At 35.4% G+C, this 22,744-nt stretch overlaps 1 protein-coding gene across 1 annotated transcript; it reads right to left on the bottom strand.

Moving 5' to 3' along the window:
• Positions 1–6,484: 6,484 nt before the first annotated feature.
• LOC129945237 (serine protease nudel) lies at positions 6,485–20,506 on the bottom strand. The gene is made up of 19 exons (XM_056054898.1): positions 17,731–20,506; positions 17,187–17,628; positions 16,669–17,116; positions 16,429–16,620; positions 15,892–16,371; positions 15,462–15,795; positions 14,129–15,365; positions 13,927–14,026; positions 13,359–13,428; positions 13,184–13,297; positions 12,363–13,125; positions 10,271–10,462; positions 9,614–9,954; positions 9,384–9,545; positions 8,832–8,996; positions 7,709–7,841; positions 7,477–7,584; positions 7,248–7,361; positions 6,485–7,179 (listed from the first exon to the last, which is right to left on the bottom strand). The coding sequence occupies exons 1-19, from the start codon at positions 20,504–20,506 to the stop codon at positions 6,750–6,752; spliced, it is 8,601 nt and encodes a 2,866-aa protein (XP_055910873.1). The 3' UTR covers positions 6,485–6,749.
• Between the last annotated feature and the right edge of the window lie 2,238 nt (positions 20,507–22,744).

The following is a 22,744-nucleotide window of genomic DNA, read 5'->3' as shown; positions in this document are numbered from 1 at the left end:
CAAGAATTTAAAATCAGAGATATAAAATTTAAATAGTAAACAAACAGGAATGGCAAAATTTGCATGAAAAATATTTCAGTTATGCCTCTCTTTTGTTTATATGGTAGATAAGTATAGGTCCGTATAATGTATACCTTTGAGAAATAAGAGTACTGAAGTTAATATTAAAACACTTGCTGCAACTGATTGATTTGATTCATCAATCAAAATTAAATCACGAAGGCATTGCAGTGGGTTTTTCAGCGTCGGCGTCAGAGTCAGCGTCAGCATCAGCATCAGCGACGAAGGACTTTACGGGACTTGGGACAATCATAATGAGGATCCATTTTGTACAGCTTATGGTCTTTTGTTTATTTGGTCATCAATCAGTTTTATGATGGATAACATCATCACAGCACATGAAGTATAATATCCATGGAAACAACTTTCACCACAAAACCATCATTCCAGAGAGAGATAGAAATAAAGCGAAAAAAGGGCTAAAGTAAAGAGTTTAATCTTGAATAATTTGTAGATTGTTCTGTTGTTGGTCAAAATTTGATTAAGGAATTTTTTTAATTTTATAAGAAATATTAAATGGGTTTGATTTTTTTTTGTAAATTTGAAAATACATTAAAAAAGAACCGGAAAGTGGCCAACTCTGATAACTTCTCATTGGTTGTATTTTACACTATTTTTGTTATAAATTCCAATATGTAATATATAAAATTCGTATTTTAAGAAATTTCAAAAACTATGCAGATTACGAATGTTCGGTAAGATATTACAACCCAATTTTTTTTCAATTTTGTGAAGTTTTTTATCTTTAACTTTTCTTTAATTTTTCCCTAAAGGTTGAAATTAATTCAAAACTTGTAAGGTTCTGATTGAAAACCCAATACTTACCTACAACACTTGTATCTTCTGTCATAATTGTCAAAAGCGAAGCTGATACTCTTCTCATTTTCTTTAATATTTAAATACCATGCCATATCTTGTCTTCTGTCCATTTACTATCTTCTTCTATATTTTTACATAATCACTACCCTTAAATTATTCATATTTAATTTAGGAACTGAATAAATAATTCCCCCTTCGAGGAAGTAAATCTTTTTTACTTTAACACATTTTTCTGAAGAAACAAAACTGTTCCAGGTACAGATAAACTTTCCATTCCTTCAATAAAATAATCTCTCATCTGTTTATGTTTATTAATGACAAAATTATGTCTTTGGAATTTCTTATTAACGAAGTCAAAGCCCTTAATGACCTCTTGCCATCAACCCCCATTACATTTCTTATCCATACAAAAATATCTAGAACCTATGATAAATCTTTCTTGAAAAACTGAAGTACCACGTCTTTATTTTTGTGTGTCTCTCTCTCTCTCTCTTTAAAAGATTCTCAAAACAAATTTAAATTAAAACAAATTTTTTTTTTATTTCGTTCGGTTTTATTTCATTTTTATTTGTAAAGAAGATATTTTTAGAGCTAGATTTTGAATAATCTTGAGGAGTGAGGTTTTAAAAACACAGACACCAGCACAAGAAATCCAAAACATAAGGATATTAAACGGTCGGAGATTTAAAGTCAGTAGAAAATTCACGTTTAAGAATTTTATGACTTCTTTTCATACGTTTATTAACTTCCCATAGGAAGTTATTGTATTCGGTCCGATTTGTCGAATTGAAAATGTTGTCATTTCTCGACGTTTCAAGGTCCCTAGATTCGAAATAAAAGATTTTAGAGAGTTGTCCGTGCGTTCGCGAAGTTTTTTTCGTCGCTCAAGAACCTGTAGAGACGTCGGCTTCAAAAAAATTTTGGTATACAGATAATAAAGTAGGAAGATGCAGAAAGGACCCTCAAAACATTGACTGGGTGTTTTTTTTTACCATAACAATTTAAAAAAAAAGGTAAAAACTTGGTTAACCCTAAATATCACCAACCAATAACGCTAGAGACTTGATGTTATACATTTTCCAAATATATTTATTAGAAAAAAACCCAATTAACGGTTTTTTTAAATCAAAAAAACTTAAAACAAAATATTTGTCACCTCAAAAAAATTTTATGAACAAAAAATTATGTTATTTCCAAAATAATTTTGTTCAACAAAGAATAACTTTTTGGACATCTGGTAAAATTTTGAGAAAAATCGAATTGACAGTTTTTTTTAAAAAAATAAAAACTTAAAAAAAAACATTACTCGAAGTTGGTAAAAATTGATTTTCGACTCGAATATTTTTATACAAAAAATAAAGACCTTAACAAAACGTTACTAATGTTGGTAAAAATTGGTTTTCGACTCAAATATCTTTTCAAAATCAAAAAATTTAGGTGTAAACTATTTTTATCAAACAGAAATAATGTTTTCCACATTTAGTACATTTTTATAAAAATTGAAATTTGTTTAATTGGTAATCTAGACATTGCATCTGCATTCGTATTTTCTTTCGATCTCTTACAACGTACCTTATAATCGAAGGATTCCAAAAAAATTGCATAGTGCTGCATACGTATTGCGGATAAGGTTGACAATCCTTTAGTTGAAAGTTTGTTGTCTGTCACTAAAATGAACTTACGCCCACACGTACTGACTCCTAAAATAATAGCGTAAGCTTCGCGGTCAACTTGACGCATATTGTATTGGACGTTCCGTTCCTTCAGGATAAGTATGACTGAAGACCGCTCTCACTTCATATGGACTTGCATCCGCAGCGAGAATCAACGGTAGCTTCGGATCATAATGTGCCATCAGTACTAAATCAGATTGTATCTAACGTGTTACCTCTAAAAATGAGTTTTCGCATTTGCTGCACCAGATAAATTTTGTTTATTTTTTGAGTAGATTGTTTATTGGATACAAAATTGTACTAAAATTTTTTAAAAATCGACCGTAATAATTTACTAGTCCAATAAACAAACGTACCTCATCCTTGTTTTCTGTCTTTTTTCATTTCTTCTATTACTTCTATTTTTTGTTTCATCTTTTTAACTCCTTGACGATCGATAACATAACCACAGTATTCAATCTGATCCTTCATGAACTCAGATTTGTCTAGATTCACTCGCATATTGTACCTATGTAATCGTCGTAAGACTTCATCCAGCAGTGTTAAATGTGTGGCGTCGTTAGGTGCATAATCTTGATGTCGTCCAAAAAGACTTGCACTCCCTCAATCTCACTTTATACTTGTTTCATTAAACGCTGACACTTCACAGGTGCGGATGCAATACCAAACATCATACGTTTCGGTCTATATAACCCTTTCTGGGTATTCAAGGTAATTAAATCTCGGTCATCCGGATGGATTTCCAATTGCAAATATGCCTTTGAGAGATCTATTTTTCTGAATTTCTGGCCTTCAGCCATTGAAGCAAATAATTCATCATTCGGTGGTAAGGGATACTCGTGGATAACTAAACTAGGGTTGACCGTTACCGTGAGTCGCCGCATATTATAATTTTATCATTGCTTTTCCGTACAGCAACAATCGGTGTTGCCCATTCACTCCTTTCAACTCTTCCCAAAACATCCTCTTTAACCAATTTATCCAATTCGTTTTACACGGACTTCATCAGGGAAAAGGATACACGGCGAGCTTTGAAAAAAAAGGTTTTACATATTTCTTAACATGCAATCGTGCTAGTAATTCAGTTATCTTTAACGTTGTATTTGTATTTGTGTAGCAATTTGTCAACTTCATTATGAGCTTTAATTTTCATTGCTGCAGCGGTTTTTTCTATTTGCATAACTTCATTCAATTGGCCATCTAGAACCTTTTTTCAATCCAAGCAAATTTGTCGTAACCACTCAAGTCCCAGCAGTGCATTTCGATTTAATCGGGTTATGTACATTTTTAGACGTTTTGAACAACCATCTCTATTAGTTTTGACTAGAACGTGTACAAATCCCAGACATTCTAGTTTTTTTTTCCAAAATAGCTGAATATTTCAATATCGCTTTCCTCAACTCGAAGACTACCGAAACATTTCTATGTGTCCTTCAAGCCAACTATTTGAAACAAATTCTTTTCAGGTGCCCCTTTTGTCAGCTATAACACACTGCGTCCACAAAACGGCATTTATACGCCACATGACTAGTGTCGCCACATAGAAAACACTTTTTAGCATTTGATGACATTAATTTCGAAGTTTTCTTGTGTGTTTTTTCCTTGACGAAATTTACTTCCAGCTCCTTCACCTTCTGAATCTCAGCACCATTCTAGGATAATTCAAACATTCAAACTATCTCTAAAAACAGGCAAATTTCCCAGTATATGAAAGAAGTCATTTCTAACACCAATTTTCAAGAAAGGTAACAAGTCGTATATAAGCAACTACAGGCCCATTGCAAAGCTTTCTTGCATTCCTAAAGTATTTGAACAAGATGTTTGTGAAAGCATAACATATTTTAGTAAAAATATCATTTGCAACATCACAGCAACATGGTTTTCTGAAGTGTAAAGAACATAAAAAAAAATTCAATAGTCTTGGTCAACCCAGTGCTTCATCCAGAGTCAGAGACTTCTTTTCCAAACATCGATTCTGGCTTCGTTGGTTACATAAACCAAACACAAATTGGTTACGCATTGCTGTCTCCAAATACGCTCCGAATTTGCACTTCGCTGATAACCTTCTTAATGCGATTAGAAATTTATCCACCGTCTCGCTGTCCTTTTGTTTATGTAAATGAAATCTGTAGTTCTCCATTAGTTAGGCTCAGGGTCATAGAACGTCAACGTCGACACGATCTCTGTGTAGATCTTCTCTGCTGGTTTCACAGGTGAGAGTTTGTCGCACAATGTATAAGCATCGCCTCTCATATAGTGTAGAATGAGATTTACCTTTTTCCGACTGCATTTTCAAAAAGAGACTTGAATCTATCAACCCATCTTGTCCATTTAATATTTTGGGCATCGAATGGTTCAATTGCAAAAGAAGTTTGCAAACCACCATCATTATTCTTGACACTTGACTAGCAAGTTGTGCTTCCTTCATGAATCCATGAATCCAATAGTGTACTTAACTAAGCCAAATCTTAACACCTCGTGGTTTTTTTTAATGTATTTATGTTCACGATTTCACTATTTTTTTGTTTAAAATTATCCTCGTCGCCAATTATTTTGTGGCTTCTAAATACAATAAAACAATTAACTTTATTTCAACACAAATTATTATTAACTTTATTGGCAATTAAGGAAACACATGTACTAGCTTGGTTCGTACAATGTCGCGGAATGAATATTTTCTTATTTATATCTTAATATAATGTACATCTGAGAGAGAGAAAGTAGCTTTCAAACAAATTCGATATACAAAATGCTGATATTCACTCCAAAAACTTTAATTTTGCTTATTTACGTACCCGTTGAGACAAAAATGAGCTTCGGCGCTGAACACAATTTTTCGGTAAAAAAGTGGATCTTCGGCCAGCTTTCCAAAAGCTCGTTTACCAAGAATTTTACGTTGCAGTAAGTCGTTCAGCTTCAATTCTTGCACCCTCCTCAAAATTTTCCTCTTTGTTGAGTAACAGAGGCCCAATTGCTGCGAACGGTGACGAATCGATAATTAATGATCATCATTAACACTTTCCGATACAGAGGCGATATTTTCTTCAGTTTGCACTCTACGTAAGTGTGTTGGTGGTTTAAGGTCCAACAATGTAAATTTGGTGCAAAAATTGGTCCCAATAGCCCGAATAGCCGCTTCAGTGGATCGATTAAACTGACCAAAAAAAGGAAGAAGCGCGCGATAAACTTTCTCAACAGAGCATACTTTTTGATACTGAAATTCAATAATTTGCAAGCGTTGTTCGTCTGTAAGACGATTCATGGTTAAATTATAGACCAAACTGAAGATGTTTAACAGTGAAACAAAATACGAAACGTGCGTCAACTGCTTAAACCAGTGTTGCCAAAAAGATAATAGCTAAAAAATCACCCTTTATAATCCCCATATTCGTATTCCTTCAAAAGCTTTAATAAACTGTTATCATTTAGTAAACAGTGATCTATGAAGCCATTGTACCAAAAAGTTGACATAAGACAATTTATAAAGCGCCCGTATGTCTAAAGTTTAACTCCTCGTTTTTATACTTAACAATGAAACAAAAAAAAAACAAATTCATAAACTTAAGAATAAATCTGAGTTATCAATTTTAAGTATCTAAGTTTTACAATCTTTAAAATTGTTCATAAATATGGTTTTCTAATTGAGCAGCTGCTTACAGTTAAGATATATCTTGCGACTTTCAAAATAAATATTTTCTTAAGGTACTTACATTCTCAAAACATTCTCAAACCTCGATAGTCCAGACCTACCTATGTACCTACTATACAAACACGAACCAAATATAAAGCAAATATAAAGCTCTATAAAGCCAAAAGCTTCACGTTCTATTGAGCCTATAAAATTATTATTTGGCTCGTTAATTTTTATAATTTCATTTAAATGAAAACTGAAACAATATTTGAATTTCTTCTTCCGAGCCATAACATCACATCACACACAGCAGGAGGATGTTTTGCCCAGAAGAAGAACAACTTTTGTGTTTTATTAGAAAAGTACAAAAATATTCCTAAGTTCTTTATACACGTAGCTTATTTCATACGCCGCCCCTCCCCCTTCTTTCCCTGACACAATTTAACACTGCTTGATGATGTGGTAAATTGTGTTAATATTCAGCCTTATATATGTACATAGTTCACTCGACTTCCACTTTTGGTTGAAACCTCCTTCCGATTATACAAGTACCCATTAACACGCACTCAATTGCACTTGACTTCCAAGCGATAGCAATTCTTCGAATCGGTTTGATTCCACTTGACTAACTGGGCAATTGGACGACTTGGTTTCATAATGAGGGTCAAGTCTTCGTTGAGATGAAGGGGAGAGAATTTATTAATTACCACCGCTTTAGTTGCGTCTCGATACTTTCCAGGTGATTTCGTGAATCCACCATTTTCAACATGGGTTGCAGCCACAATGTCAGCGTTATCGTCGATAAGTCGATAACTAGGTGGACGCCGGCTGTGGTAGCCGAGTTTTCGGCATATTTCCGAAACTTCATCGCTATCGGGGGGTCGTTGGCGTGGAAAGCATTTTGTGTGCCAAATTCCATAGGATTGTTCAGTCACCTGTCCATAGCCTGATGTGAATGAGGATGATGATGGATAGGCTGATGGTTGAGCCTTAGAGCTTAAAAATATATAACGCAGCATGAACACAATATTTAATTATGTTGTCTTCTTATGCTGAACACATACCTGTAGGTCTTAATTGGTTGTTCAATGCCATAGCAGTATCGTTCGTCCTCGCCATTTGGACAATCGGGTTCTTTGTCACATACAAAATCCCTGGGGATGCATTCACTGCGGGAACTGTTTTATAGTGTATATAGTGGGTAAGGTAGGGTAAGGATGAACGTCACCCGACAACCAACCACCCGGGGGATTAATAAATCGATAAATGGAGAGTGTGTCACATTGAAATTACCTTCCGCATGGGAATCGATCCGATGTACAATTGCATAGCACAGAGCTCTCGTCGCTTTTGTCCCAGCAGTTCCGTATGCCATCGCATATTTTACTTGGATCTGTAGCCCTGTATACATCAAGGAATAATTTTGGAAAGCCAGATTAATGACAGGTGATGTGAGGGGGATGATAATAAAAATGTTATTTTGGTGTGTTGTTGTCATGATGTGAAAGTTTTTGGGGGGACTTACTGTAAATATGTAAAGCAGGAACAAATAGATGGCTCATCGGTCAAGTCTTCACAATCCGAAATATTGTCACAGAATTTTGTCTTCGGTATGCATTTTCCGTTCGAGCGACATTTCAGCTCTGAAGCCTTACATTCTGTAAAAAAAAAAAACGTGCAAGAATGAAATTTTATTTAATTAAGTCTTACGATTTATAAAGAAACCGATGTGAAAGTCTTAATCTTACAAAGGGTTGAGTATATTTTAAGTCTTCCAATTACCATCTTCCATTGGAAATTGGAACTCAGTTTTCTTTTTTATTCCATAGTAAATTGAATTAAGGGCCTTGGAGGTGCCATTCATAATGATATTTCACATTTCAGAGAAAAATATTGACTTAAAAATAAAGCTTACTTTCTTTAACAATGAAATTAAAGAATTTTTCGCGGATCAGTTACTTTGAATAATTGAACGATACTCTCTCTGATATTTATACAATTCAAGGCCTCAGTGTCCAATAAGAAAACATACGTTTTCCTCGTGAATACAGATCCACAAAAGTAGACAAATATCGATTGTTTATTAAGGTATCCCTCAAGGAAACCATGTTGGTCCGTTGCTCTTTGTTGTTTTCTTTGATAAAGATTTTACTGCTTACTTTCAGTTAGCTCTTTCATTCAATGTGTTCCAAATGTTTCAATGAACAACCAGTTAAATGAACCTATTGATCTTAATTAAGATCCTTTGAATATTAGTTGTAAGGGATGAGCTAGCTAATCATTTGAATTACTCATCCAAAAAAAATTGGTAAATTCATAAAAGTACAGCTTTTAAAATCAAAGAATTGAATAAACGATGAATTTCAAGAATAATGAGATTAAAAACTTTTCAAAATTTAATTTTCATTCGGAAACCTAAAACATAGACCTTTATCTATGAATAACTGCAAGGCACGAGTCACAAGAAATAAAAAATAATCAGTAAGAAAATATCTTAAGAGTGTCTAGTATCTTTGAATAATGTCCCATGGCAATTATCCCAGAGTTGACGTTGAACCCTTCTATATACAAAACCTACATATATCTGGCTACCTTAAGAGGTATTCTCTTTTTATATATTCCAAGGACTTACTACCTTTTCAACTTACCATTTCTGTGGAGTCGACAGTTTTCTTTTTCCTCATCGCTTCCATCATGACAGTCGACCTTACCATTGCACATTTGGTCGGGTAGCAAGCAATTGCCCAAAGGACATCGTAGTCCTGGACAATGTGGCCTGGGTTTAGGATCGCTGTTCATACATTTTGGCTGATCTAAAAACAGAAAAGGAAAAACCAAGAACAAATTCAAGCAAAAAGTTATGAATCGACTCCGCCAACCATCAGGATGAGAATTTTTGTGCAAATGAAAATTGACATCCCACTAAAGGATATGGACGCAGAAAAAATAGGAAATGAAGGAAGTTACACCAGGAAGTCTTTTTCGACAAAAATGATAGTAGATGAGTGTTTTTTGTAGACAGAGAGAGAGAGAGAAAGAAGAAGAAAAGAAAATATGACTTGGACTTGGACACTTCTGTTGCACATGAATGATTGATTAGTATCATTAGATATAGACCAGGACGAAAGAGCTAGCTTGATGGGCTTGAGTGCTTTGACAGTGTAGAAGGACACACAATCCTTAGATATTTACTCTCTTACCAATGATTTCCTGTATGAAACCATAGACTTTATCCAATGTCCTTACGGCAAATGGTTGGTTCAAATTATTGCTGCATTCGGTAGCGTTAAATGTGTAGTAAGCCATCGGATACCACCCTGTATTCTCCTCTCGACAAACTATAACTCCTTGATTGTAAGAATCTAAAAACAAACGAACGACAATAAGTTAAATCGAAGTGGTTATAAATAAAATTATAAAAATCCACAACTTATATTGTCCTCGATGTCCTTGCAGAAGTCCAATAAACTTTTTGCTTCTTCATCTCGATCCAGTGGCAATGGCGTCGTTTTCGTCGTTCTCGTCGATGAAGATAATGATACTTTTTCTTCCCTCTCGTTGTCCTGGTCATTTCCAAAGTGCTTCAATTTAAAGTCCAAAATAGCTTTTGGATCCCAATCCCACTGATAGCACAATAGTTCATTATTTTTGCTACACATTGTCGCCTCAAGCTTTTCCATTGTCGGTGTTACCTTAATCCCACCGAATTTATCATGAACCACTGACATACACTTGTTCGAAGTTTTTCCCTTATCCTTTTCCGTCAATATCCTGATATGATGGTCAGCCCGAATTGAGTGGACAACAAAAAAACATAAAATAAAAGAGTAAAGATAAAGGACATTTTAAACAAACTGCTGATGGTTGTAATTTGTTTGCCTCATTCAATTACAATCACATTATTATCGCGGACACAGCATCTTCCCTTTTATTACTGTGGCCTCCTGCCTCATGATGATGATGATGCTATACAATAATAGTTCCATTAGCTAGAGCTTCAGCTTCAATTCCAGCTGGTTAGTAGGGGTATAATCGCTTACGGAGAACCAACAGAAAAAAAAAGGATGAAAACAATGATAATACTTACATATCCGGCAGGAAAGTCGGCAGCACATGGCGGGTAAAATGAGCTGCATTATCCAAGTGCAATAGCATTACGTCGCTGTTGTCGACAGTATCAAAACAGTCGACACGTTTAATCTGCTCGTGGGGGCTTTTGTGGAGGGTTTGTTTACTTTTACCACCACCAAGTAGAACCGTCACGAAGTCTGTATCGAGACTGGGTAATGGAACAAGAAAAAAAAATTTAATATCCGATTATTTTAACGTTGACGTAATTTTTTTAATTTCGAATAGAGCCAATTTTGGTGTTTTTATGTGTTTGTTGGCTTAATCCACATTGACTATATTGTGGTCATTGTTAACCTCGAAAATTGCTTTGTTAGTATTTGGGAAAAAATTAAAGCTGAATCATTGAAAAAATTAAATAAGAAGATGACTCTGAGCCTCTTAAATTATGAAACTGTTATTGATAACGTGATAAGTTTTGAAAATATAGAAAATAGCTAATTCTTAATACATTTAAGATGTCCTTAGACTTAAACTCTTTGGATATTTACCAATAACCAATTAGTTACTAATAACTTCATATAGGAATCGGTCCAAATGGGCGAATTGAAAATTTTGACATTTCTCGAAGTTTCAAGGTCCCTAGAGTCGAAAATAAAAAGATTTTTAGAGAGATGTCTGTGCGTGCGTGTATACAAACGTTCGTACGTCCGTAAGTCTGTACTTTCGCGATGTTTTTTCGTCTTTCAAACCTCAAGAATCAGTAGAGATATCGACTTCAAACAAATTTTAATATACAGATAATAATGCAGAAAGATGCAGAAAGGGCTCTCAAGAAAATTGCGTGGGTGGTTTTCTTACCATAGCAATTTGAAAAAAAGGTGAATATTTTGGTTAATGACGCTAGAGACTTGAATTAAATTTTAGATTTTATATTTTTCAGTGATGCCACACAAATATATTTTTGGAAAAAATTCCAAATAACATTTTTGTATAAGAAAACAAAAAAACTAAAAAAAAGAATATTTGTCATCTTGAAAATTTTACGAAAAAAAAATGATTTTATCTTCCAAACAACGTTGTGCAACGAAAAAAACTGGTAACATTTTGAACAAAATCAAATTGAAAGTTTTCTTACAAAAAATTAAAAACCTAAAAAAAATATATTTAAATTGGTAAAAATTGATTTTCGACTCAAATATCTTTTCAAAACTTTGAGATTATGGCTTTCAGTAAATTTTAACTTAGAGGAAATATTGTTTTCAACATTTGGAAACGTTTTGAGGAAAATAGAATGTACAGTTTTTATTACAAAATATAAAAACCTAAACAAAAAAATTAATAAAATTTGGTAATTATTGATTTTCGACTCCAATATCTTTACAAAATTTTAAGATATTGGCTTTAAATTAATTTTATTTTATTTTTAAACTAGTATTGTTAACATTGAGTAAAATTTTGAGAAAAATCGAATAGGCAGTTTTCTTACAAAAAATAAAACCTATACTAAACTTAAAACTTTTTCATTACATGCAAAATGTTGTTGGTAATTTAAATCTTTAAGAATAATTCAACTGACAACTTTTTTAACAGTATACGAAAACCTTAAAACATATGAGTGTGGGTCGCATTCCAGCCTCTTTTTATACTTAGGTCTGGATATTCTAATATCTTTCGAATATTGGGTTCTCCAAAGTGTCTTCCAATAGCCATGTCTTAGCTTATAATTCTCCTTTGCTTCTTGATAGAAGACTCTTTTAAAAATGAATTAATTCACGAAATATTTTTAGTGTACATCGGATTAAATTAATAATTTATTTAAATGAACCATTTTCAAGTATTTTAGGCGAAATGTCTATAAAATGTAAGTTCTCTCTTTAATATATTTCCGTTTTTTACTATTTTAGGTTAATTTAACACCCAATGTTAAACTTGGGTTAAATTCATATTTATTAAATTACTTAAACATAATTTCACATAATAAAAATTTAACCCAAACTACCTTTGAACTCATTTCCAAATTCTCGAAAATGTTTACAAACAAAATTATATAACCTCAAAGTGGCATCACTTTTCCCATCTAATCAAAGAAAATAATTGAAAATACTCACCTTACACCAATGTAGCACGATTCATGTACAAGAACCCAATGTTTATCCACCAAAACACCAATACACCATAATTCACCATTAACATAGACACCAACCAACCACGGCCAATGTATTTTCTCCACACCTTCGTGCAATTTATCATGTACCAAAACCGTTTTCTTTGTCTCGATAAGTTTATTCAATTTATCCAGAATTTCATCTTTTTTATCCGAAAATAATTCCGAAATTGATGTTATGGTTTTTTTATTCGGTTTGAAACTTTCTGGAATATTCAAGGTTTTCGTATTTATTTCATTTCCGGCAATTAATGTTTTCATTGGAGAAGTTTCGTTGGATTTTGTGACACATTCAATGTATAAACCTTGACAGTTTGACATGGTGGATTTTCCAAGTCGTTCAGTTCGTGGTGAAGATGGTTGATGGGGAATATTCAAATTGTAACTGAAATGTTTGGTGAAATGTCCACTGTCGCCAACTGCATGGCGGTCCGTGGGAAGAGGCATGCCCATTAGGGCAAGATCTGGATCGATAGGAACTATTGTGTGTGGTGTGATTTCAGTGGTGTTATGGAATAGGGATCCCTTAAAACCGAGCAGAGAACAAACTTCATCGGCTGTCTTAGCAACGTGTTGATGGTATTGGGTTTCGTGTGAACACACGACACGCCATTGGCCTTTTAGATTTCTTGAGAAAATCCCTGAGCTTTGAAGTTTTGGTATTTTGTGAGAATCAAGATGAATTTCACGGCCATTTGTTAGGGCAACTAGAAAATATATCACATTTAGAGGGAAAGTTTTGATATTTATGAAAGGCTAACTCACAGCAATCTTTTTCGTCTTCCTTAAATTGACAATCGACAATCTCATCACACCGACTTGTAGAGTCTATGCAGGTTTTTGACATTGGACACAAAAATTGGTTTGCCGTACAGTTCCCTTTTAAAAATATGAATATGGATAAAATATCAGAGTTGAAAAGTAAATTATTTAAACTAACCACAATCATCTTCGTCAGTAAAATCATCACAGTCTATTTTTCCGTCACAAATTAGGATGTTAAGAGGTCCCTAAATGAATAAAAGAACGAACAGAATATTTCTTAAATATCTAAGAACTACTGCAATCAATTCAGCCAACATTTTTTTAAAAAACAACAGTATTGATGATTGTCAGTTTAGTTGTAAATATTTGGCCAGCTTATGTATCTAAGATTTCAGAAAGTTCCGTATTCTCAAAAATATAAAGAATATTTTTCTCAGAAATCTGGAAACAGAATTTTTACCAATCGATTTCTCAAGAATTCTGACACGCACAATCCTCCAATTCTCATATTTTTGTTTACTCTTGATAAAACCAATTCATTCCTTTATTTGGTTCAACTGGTTTGAGTATGACCTAAAATTTTCATCAAAACCGGTCCCGCTGTTTTAGAGTTTATATTGAAAAAAGATGCAATAAGCGACTTTTATATCCAAGACTTCATATAGAAACACATTACACCAATTGAATTAAAAATACGTTAGGTGGAACTGAAGAATTCTAATTCCAAGAAATCCCCTTCTTACCTTCAAATACTGCCGACACGTGCATCCGTCTTCATCGGTCCCATCCTCACAGTCTGCTATTCTGTCACATCTATTGCTAATGTCAATGATCTGAGGAATCCTAAAAAAAAAACACAGACACACACAACGCATTAGCCCTATCTTATTTGTAGGCAACCTTTTATCAAAAACTCCCCCAAAACCCAACCCCAATCATTCATACTTCTCGCACACGAATTTCTGGGCAATTTTCTTTGGCATTGTTTTTAGTTGTTTCATCATGGTTGGTGTTTCATTTTCCGTTGCGTTTTCCCGCTTCTGCACCGCTGTTGGGTTTTCCGAACTTGATTCTCCCATCAGATCTGCCTTAAAATCTCCAAATCCAGTTATTGAAGTGACACTACGAATACTGCTACTTCCAATACCAGTGGCTGTTGTCAGAGGGGTTGTATTTGTAGTATCGGCATCCCAGCCCTCAGTTGGCGAAGTAGTTGCTGATGTTGATGCAATTTGCAATTCGATTGTATCTAAAAATTTAACTGCCAAATCTTTCAACTTAGATTGGTCGGCCAGTGATGTTGGTGGCGATGGTGATGGCGAATGCAACGGCAATGGCAACGGCGAGAACGATGATGAAGAGGGATTGAGTTCAGTAATTGGCTCTGGGGGAGTTGCAGTTGGGGGCGATGTCATGGTAGGCATTGTCGGGGTGAAGTCTACAATGGTTTCGACTTTTTCGCTTATCGTCTCGGCTAATAAAGTTGAGGGTGAGTCTGAGTCTGATTCTGATTGTGAGTGTGTTGTTGCATCATCAGTTGATGCAATGGCTATATTACCATTTGGAATTTCGAACGATGATGGTTCTGTGTCAGTTGCACCATTGAAATGTTTCCCATCAACTACACCATCAGTCTCTGTTGTTGCGGCTCCATCTTGATCTGCCTCATCCATCACTGGAGTCGTTGATGCATTTCGTCCAGTACCATCGCCAGCACCAGCACCAGCAGCAGAAGCACCAACATCCGGAATGTAATTGTAAATGCACCCGACTTCATCCTCACCACCTAAACAATCAACCAGACGATCACATCTCTTCGACTGGGGTATGCATCGTTTGCCACCCCAAATACAAACATAACCAGGACACAATTGTTTCGGTTGCACCTTTGGAAGGAACTCGGACTTCATGGCCATCGCAATCCAATCTAGATACAATGCCACCCTAGTGTACACTCCGAACTCCTTAACTCGAGCACATCCATTGCCATGGCTCACCACTCCGGCCAGATACCATTCATTGTTGTTGGACACACTGCGGCAGAAAAGCGGCCCACCTGAGTCACCTTGGCAAGCATCCCTCCCACCAGCAGCCTCACCCGCACATATATCCTCGGCCTCCTGGTCATCTTTCTCAGTGCATCGTCTGCGAATGGGTAGTTGGACTTCTTTCAGCCGGTCACCTAATTGAACGTTTGCAATGTCAGTCTAAGAGAATTGAAAATCACCTGCAAAACCCAACCCCAGAATATGCTCACAGATGCAAACGTAATACTCACTTCCTGGGCCTTTTTCTCGAACAGCTCCCCATCCAACTACGGTGCAAATGGTGTTGACTTCTGGTCCCCAAATCCAATCAGTGCCCATTGTCGTCCTTCCAATGTCTGGTAGGCAAATTGGCTTCACCCACCTGTTAAACCGCAAGGGGGTATCTATCCGCATCAGAGCTAAGTCGTTTTTCATAGTTCGACGTTCGTACATTTGATGGACCACCACATGTGTGACATGATGGATCTGTGTCGACGATGAGAAACTCGACCGACGGAGCATTCCTGCACGCACTTCGTAGAAATATTTATGGTAATGGATGGTGCAGTGGGCGGCTGTGATAATCTGGTGTAGAGTTCAAGAAAAAAATAAAAATTCATATGGTGCACAGAATCTTCTTTTAAGGATGCATCTTCACAGAGCACTACGAAATTGTCTCACCCATTGTTCGTCAAAAATCGTTCCTCCACAATGGAAGTCTCCATTTCGGTAAACTGCCACAACAAATGGCCATTGAAGTGGCTTACTGAAGTCTCCTCCCACAATTCGGCCAGCTTCGGCCAAGTTGGGTTCACTTCTTCGACGTCGTCTACGTCTCGAGCGCATCAATGGAGATGTCAGTTCTTGAATGATGCCGCATTTGGCTTGTGGACATCTGACATGTGACGTGATGTCACTGAGCATGTCTCTCTCTCGCTTCTGGCAGGACTGTGAGAAGTGAGCACCACCACTGTGGTGGGATTCAATGAACGGACCTGGCAACTCAACTTCCTGGAAAGTGACAAGGGGCTCTTCGGCCAGGACTCCAAGTTCTTCAGAGCAGGCTTCTCGTGCCCATCTTTGGCCATTGTTGCAAACCGGGTACCATTCTCCATGGTAGTTTCGGTACAGATAACCAGTTGACCCGGATACCGCATGCGACTTGAAGGTCAAACAATGTGAGTGATTTTTTGAGGTGCTGTCAACTTAGAAACTTACCATATGGTGAGTTAGATCACCCACAATCAAATTACATCCCATTTCATCTCTGCCGTTGATGCAGTTTCGAACACCATCGCATCGCTCTGCGGCACTGTAGCACATAGCAAGGGTGGAGCGGTTTGCTCTTTGGAATTCTTCTTCGTTGTCATAGCAGGAGTACATGAAATTCTCACAGCCAAAACACCCAATCTAAAGACAAATATTTAGATAAAGTAAAAAGTCCCCAATAGAACAAACCTCATCTTCCCCTAAGGGACAGTCCTGATATCCATCACAAATTCTACTCTCTAGAATTCTCTTTCGACACGTACAAGCTGCTTCATCACTTCCGTCGGAACAATCGACAGTACTGTCACACCATTTTTTCTCCGGGACACATTCGTTACCACCATAACAAGGAACATCTCCCTCAATAGGGCATTGAAAACGATCTTCTTCGCCCAAATTCGATCCGTGGTAGCCAGGAAGCTTATTCCAATATGACGAATAGATGATATCAGATGGTGATGAAACATTGCCAGAGGAGTTACGAAGCTTAAAGTTGATATTATTGAAGCCTCTGTTGCCAACTGATCCGGATTGTTTGCCACCATTTTGCATGTAGGTGCAAAAGAATTGTTGTTGTTTTTGTTGTTGTTGGTTGGAAGCACTTTTTGAGAATATATTAGGGATGTTGCCTTGAGATCTAGAAAAAAATAATTATCATTGGTTAGGTGAAATTTCAATCAACAAAAGTTAGTAGCTCCAAGACTTACCCACTTCCCGAAGGACTCGTCTGGCCAAAGAAGTTTCCACTATTTTGCATATTACCAAATGATGGTGGTATGATAAACACTCCACCACTACCAGAATTTCCAGAATTTCCTCCACTACCACTGCCACCGCCCATTCCGTGCATTCCAAAGAAGGGTGACCAAAATGGTTGCATCATCATTCGAAAACTCGCTGGGGTTATGTAGAAGCAAACTGGAATTGATGGCATACCAAAATTGGGATTTATGAAAAATTGAGCTGATGCTTTCATTGTTTCTCCAGTAACTGGGAAACCTGGACCACGACTGGTAAATTGAATATTTGGCGATGGAGTTATATCATCCATTTGTTGTTGTTGCTGCTGTTGTTCTGGATTGGAAGTAACCTTGCTGCGGGTTTGTTTGGCCAAGTAGTCACAAAGGGTAAGCAGTTGTTTGTTATTACCTGAAATACATAAATATGGTTATTTTTATGAGTCTTGAAATATTAAAAAAATGGAAGCATTATCATGTCCATTAAAGATTATAGATGATTTATAAAACTTACCACGATTTGCCATTTTGCTAGGATTCATTTTCGGTCCAAATTTATGAATATCAAGTTCTCCAAATGTTTCAATAAGCTCAGAACTAGTATTTGTGTTTTCATCTAGATTCTCTCCAGGATCATGTGATCCTTCTTTGAATTTCTGTTTCCACACGTTTTCAATTAAGGTGGAAGCAGTTGTTGTTGGTACTTTGGAGTAATTGTTATCATCTTGATCATCAAGCATGTTCTCCTTACTACTTGGATCATCTAAAGGATGCTCCTTTGATTTTGATGATTTTGAAGAAGAGATTGTTGTAGTTGTTAGTTCTTCGGTGGGCTTACGTTCTTGTGATGGTATTGTCACAATCAATGGGCCTTCTGTCGATGGGTCATGGGTCTTGCAGTCTTCTTCGGTTAAATTATTACTTGGGGTTGTGTTGGAAATAGTTCTTGTTGTGGTTGAACTTGTTCCAATACACTTTCCACTGTAAGTAAATTCGACATCCGTTGTGTAGTTTGATAGAATAGTTTTGATTCCCAGACGAAGAATATCGCGTGATCTTTCTTCAGGAATAATTGGATCTTCATTTTGGTCAGGAGATTCATTGAATTGTACAGTAGTTGTATTCGAAGTAACAGAATCCATGTCAAAATGATTCGACATTGGTTCAACGTAATCTTCACTAAATTCTTCAGTTGTTGTATTTTGATTTTTAATCGTAATCATATCCAAGGGATCTATCTTAAAATTGTCTAAAGTATCAGTTGTTTCCTCGATTTCAGCAGGTTCCGAAGAAATTAAAGATTCCGTACTGCTTGATTCTGTATCGATCAAAATTTCTATTCCATCAGTTGTTGAAGGGTTTAAAGTTATTTCAAAATCAGTTTCGTTAACTGGTGTCTCGAAAATCACAGGGAGAATATCAACTGATTTTTCATCTTCATGTGGAAGTTCATCTTCTTCAACAAAAACATTAGTAGGTGGTATTAGTTCATCACCTTCAGCCATTATTAATTTCTTTAGGACACGTTTAACTGCTTCTGTTGTTTGGTCCAAAACATCAAACATTGGTTCTGTAATATCAGAGATCTTTTCTTCGTTGATAACATCTTCAGAAACTGTATGGAAACTTTCAGTGGTAACAGTTAGATTATCATTTAATGCTGTGAAATCCAAGTCAGGAATTGGAGTCTTATCAGATTCATCATGTAAATTCAAAGGGGTTTCTGTAATTTCTGTTGGTTTTGAGGTAACAAAATCAAAATCCATTTCTTCAATTATCTTCGTCATCGGTTCAACATAATCTTCAGAAAAACTTTCAGTTGTGATTTTATCAGTACTTGGATTAATTGTTGAAGAAATTTGCGAGAAATCAAAATCAGTTTCATTAACTGAAACTTCTAAAGTTACAGGAATAATATCAGCTGATTTTCCATCATGATGAGGAAGATCATCTACTTTAACCCATACATCAATTGATGGTATTAAATTATTACCATCGGTCTTCATTAATTTCTTCAGACCACGTCTTGCAGCTTCAGTTGTTGTTTGTTCAAATTCAGTTACTCGGGAGACTTTTTCTTCAGCTTCTGTATAAAAACTGTCAGTGTTAGCATCACTTATGTCAACAAAGCTCTGAGTTGTCACGTCTAGGGGATCAACCTTAAAACTATCCATCGTATCAGTTGTAATTTCGAGCCCATCAAAATCAGAAATAGTGGTAAGGGTGTTGAAATTTATTTCATCTGCTTTTTCATTGGAAAATGGTATTTCTGTCATCGAAGGAATTGAAGAAGTCTCAAAATTTTGTGATTCATCAAATGATGTTGTATTTAAAATAATTGGAATGTTGTCAGTTTTTGTATCCAAATGTGGTACGTTGGATTCATCGACCCATACATCGGCCGAAGGTATCAAATCATCACCATCTGTCTCAATCAATTTTTTCATTCCGGGTGTAACTTCCTTAGTCGTTGTTTGGTTTAATGTATCGTCTTCCGAAATTGTATGAAAGCTTTCAGTGGTAGCATCACTTCTGCTCTCAAAAACTTGAGTTGCATCGTCAGATTTTGTATCCAAATGTGGAAGTTTGTCTTCCTGAACCCAAACCTCTTCAGGCGGAATTAACTCCTCATTATTGGTGTTTATCAATTTCTTCATTCCACGTTTGACTGACTCGGTTGTTTGGTCCAAGACATCATCTTCAATAGATTCTTCTGTCTGAAATGTCGGTTTCAAAGTTGATTCATATTTTTTCACCTCCCAGCTACTATCCTCTGCGTGTGCTTCATATTTCTTCTGATGCTTAGAAGATTTCTTCGTATCAATATATTTCTCCATCGATGCTGAAACAGAACTTGCATGCAAATGTACTTCGCTATCTCGAAATATTTGTTTCATTTTCTCCATTTTCTCACTTATATCTCTGGCAATTTTGTACATTTTAACAAATGTTTCCATGCACTCACTGTGACTTATTGACTCTTGTTTACATTTGGCATAATCTTTCTCCAATTTTGATAATTCTATAATTTTTCGTTTATCACGAATTTTTGTTCGCAATTCTTGAAAATCTAATTCCATAGGATCTATCATTGTATTTTCATTTGAAATATCACGTTTTATCCGAAATTTTCTTTGATATTTATAAAGATTAATTTTACGCCATTTTCTTAGAGTTGCTGTGGGGTAAAGATCTTCAAGTACTCGTTTTTTTATTCTCGAATGTGAAGGTTCGTCCGTAAGTAATGATGGATCCTCGACAATGAATGTATGAGCTGTATTGACATGCATCGTACCATGAAGCACTTCTAAAATAAATGATATTTTTATTTATTATTATTGAAATTTTGCAAAAATTATAGTTTTCACCTTCGGTTTGAAAATATTCTCCATAGTAGACAACAATGAAAAGTAGAGTGAGTAATATCAAGGCTGAAGATATTAGTATTTTAGCAAAACTGTGCCTAGGCCGTTTAGGTCTAAAGTTTGACTTTTCATTCTCAAACTCTGTAAAAGGAAAAGAAATTACGTCCTTTAAACTAATGATATAATTTTTGTACACTGAAATCAAATATTTTTTAACATTATTAATTTTTTTTTTATGAAACATAAGCGAGAAATAAAGTACGTTGGGGTCAAAACTTTGATTCGAAACTTAGCTTTTTAAAATATATTTTTCAACAGTTAATGAATTAAAGTTTCGATGATATTTAGAAGCACGCATTGCGGTTTCTTTAAGATTATGAAGTATTCTGTTTTAAACATTACTTAAATAAAATCCCAACAATTCCTATGTACGAGTAATGTCAGGGTTGTCAAGTCTGAACAGTTTATCTAATGAAAGCACTTTTCATGACAAGAATTCCTTAAAAAGAATTACTCTGATAGTCCCAGTCAAAATAGACATGGAAAAATTTGCATATGGATGAAAATTAGTACAGACACTAAGAATGACAACATCGTTGTAATCAAGTAACAAAAAGTTATCAAAAATACGGCGTTAGAATAAGAACCTGTTAAGGCTTTTTGTCGAATATTTTAGGTTTTCATCTAAAAATGTGAAAATTTAAAAGATCTACATATTTTCTCAATCTTAATTTTCAAAAATTTTAAAAAATATTGTATAGCTTGGCTACAAACAGGGGTTTGACATTTTCCGAAACAAGTATCACATCACAAAATACACACATTCAAAATAGTCTTCGCACAACAGCTTTTTTTGTTGATTTGAGATAAAATATTTACTATAAAAATATATTAAAAATGGGTTTTTGAAAATCACAATTTTTGGAGTCTGGTAAAGCTCTTGAATGGAAATAAGTTTAAGATTCACCGAAATCTAACATCGACTGCGCTCTGTCAACATTTCAAAAAACTCTTAAATCCCCCGTCCAGCTCCGTAAATATATCGTATGCTGAACCTAAATTCGACAATATTCTCTTAGATGCGCCAATAACACAAGAGGAGATAAGGCGCACTTTTAAAACCTTAAAAGATAGCAAAGCGGCAGGCATCGACAGAATACCGGCTGAGTTTTATAAATACGGAACAACGGAACTTATTTAAAAACTTTATATTTCATTCAACCAAATTCTGGAACATGGTTTTATACCGCAAGAGTTTAAAGAGGCCTTAAGCCTCTAAGCTTTCTTATATAATATCATATAAAATATTTTCGTCAATTTTGCATCAACGACTCAATGAGTGGATAAACGAAAACGGGTTATTAAAAGAATTTCAAGCTGGTTTTAGGCCTGGTTACTCTATGATCGATCACATCTTTGTGCTAAAAAGTATCGCCGAAACTTTTCTTCAAAACGGGAAAAAACTGTACAGCTTTTTTGTAGATTTTAAAGCAGTTTTTGACGCTGTGGATAGGCGAGCGCTTATCTACAAACTGCACTGGGGTTGTCTTCAAAGTTTGGAAAAGTCTTACAAAATCTGTATAACGAAACAAAGGCAGCTGTTTGGAATGGAGAGGAATTTTCGGAATGGTTTCAAACGGAAACAGGTGTTCGACAGGGCTGAACGCTGAGCCCTCTTCTATTCGCACTTTTTATAGAAGATTTAACAGATTTTATTTCTGGAGTAGTTGAGTTTGCGGGGACCACTATAAAGGCTTCAGAAATGGAGGTGGAAGAAATAGTCAGAATGAAAGATAATGAGTTTAAATACCTAAGAGTATGTTCTACAAAAAACTTAAGTATGGAAAAACATCTTAATGAAAAACTCTCTAGGGCCAAGAGTGCGATTGAAGCTACATGGAGAAAGTGTTTTGCCAACAAAAGTATTGCGCATAGCTGTAAGTTTCGTGTATTTGAAGCAGTGTCGGAATCAGTATTATTTTATGCATAGCAAGTACAAACAATACGATTGCGTAGAAAAGTTGCTGAGATTTTTTATCAAAAGGATATTTCACCTGCCGTCCAACACACCAAACTACGTAGTTGCATTAGAAACAAATATCTCACCACTCTTTATTCAGACGCTGAAAAGTCAGGTAGACTATGTTATAAAAGTTCTACATA

The sequence above is a fragment of the Eupeodes corollae genome, chromosome 2, assembly GCF_945859685.1.
Source record: "Eupeodes corollae chromosome 2, idEupCoro1.1, whole genome shotgun sequence".
Lineage (NCBI taxonomy): Eukaryota > Metazoa > Arthropoda > Insecta > Diptera > Syrphidae > Eupeodes > Eupeodes corollae.
Note: the sequence above shows the minus strand (reverse complement) of the source record. Positions and strands in the feature narration are given on the sequence as shown.

Coding starts and splice junctions, on each gene's coding strand:
- LOC129945237 (XM_056054898.1), bottom strand. CDS start 20,506: ATGCATGTCAATACAGCTCATACATTCATTGTCGAGGATCCATCATTA. Junction 16,372..16,428: donor GTGATCTAACTCACCATATG/GTAAGTTTCTAA, acceptor TTGACCTTCAAG/TCGCATGCGGTATCCGGGTC. Junction 10,463..12,362: donor TCGTGCTACATTGGTGTAAG/GTGAGTATTTTC, acceptor TCCATTACCCAG/TCTCGATACAGACTTCGTGA.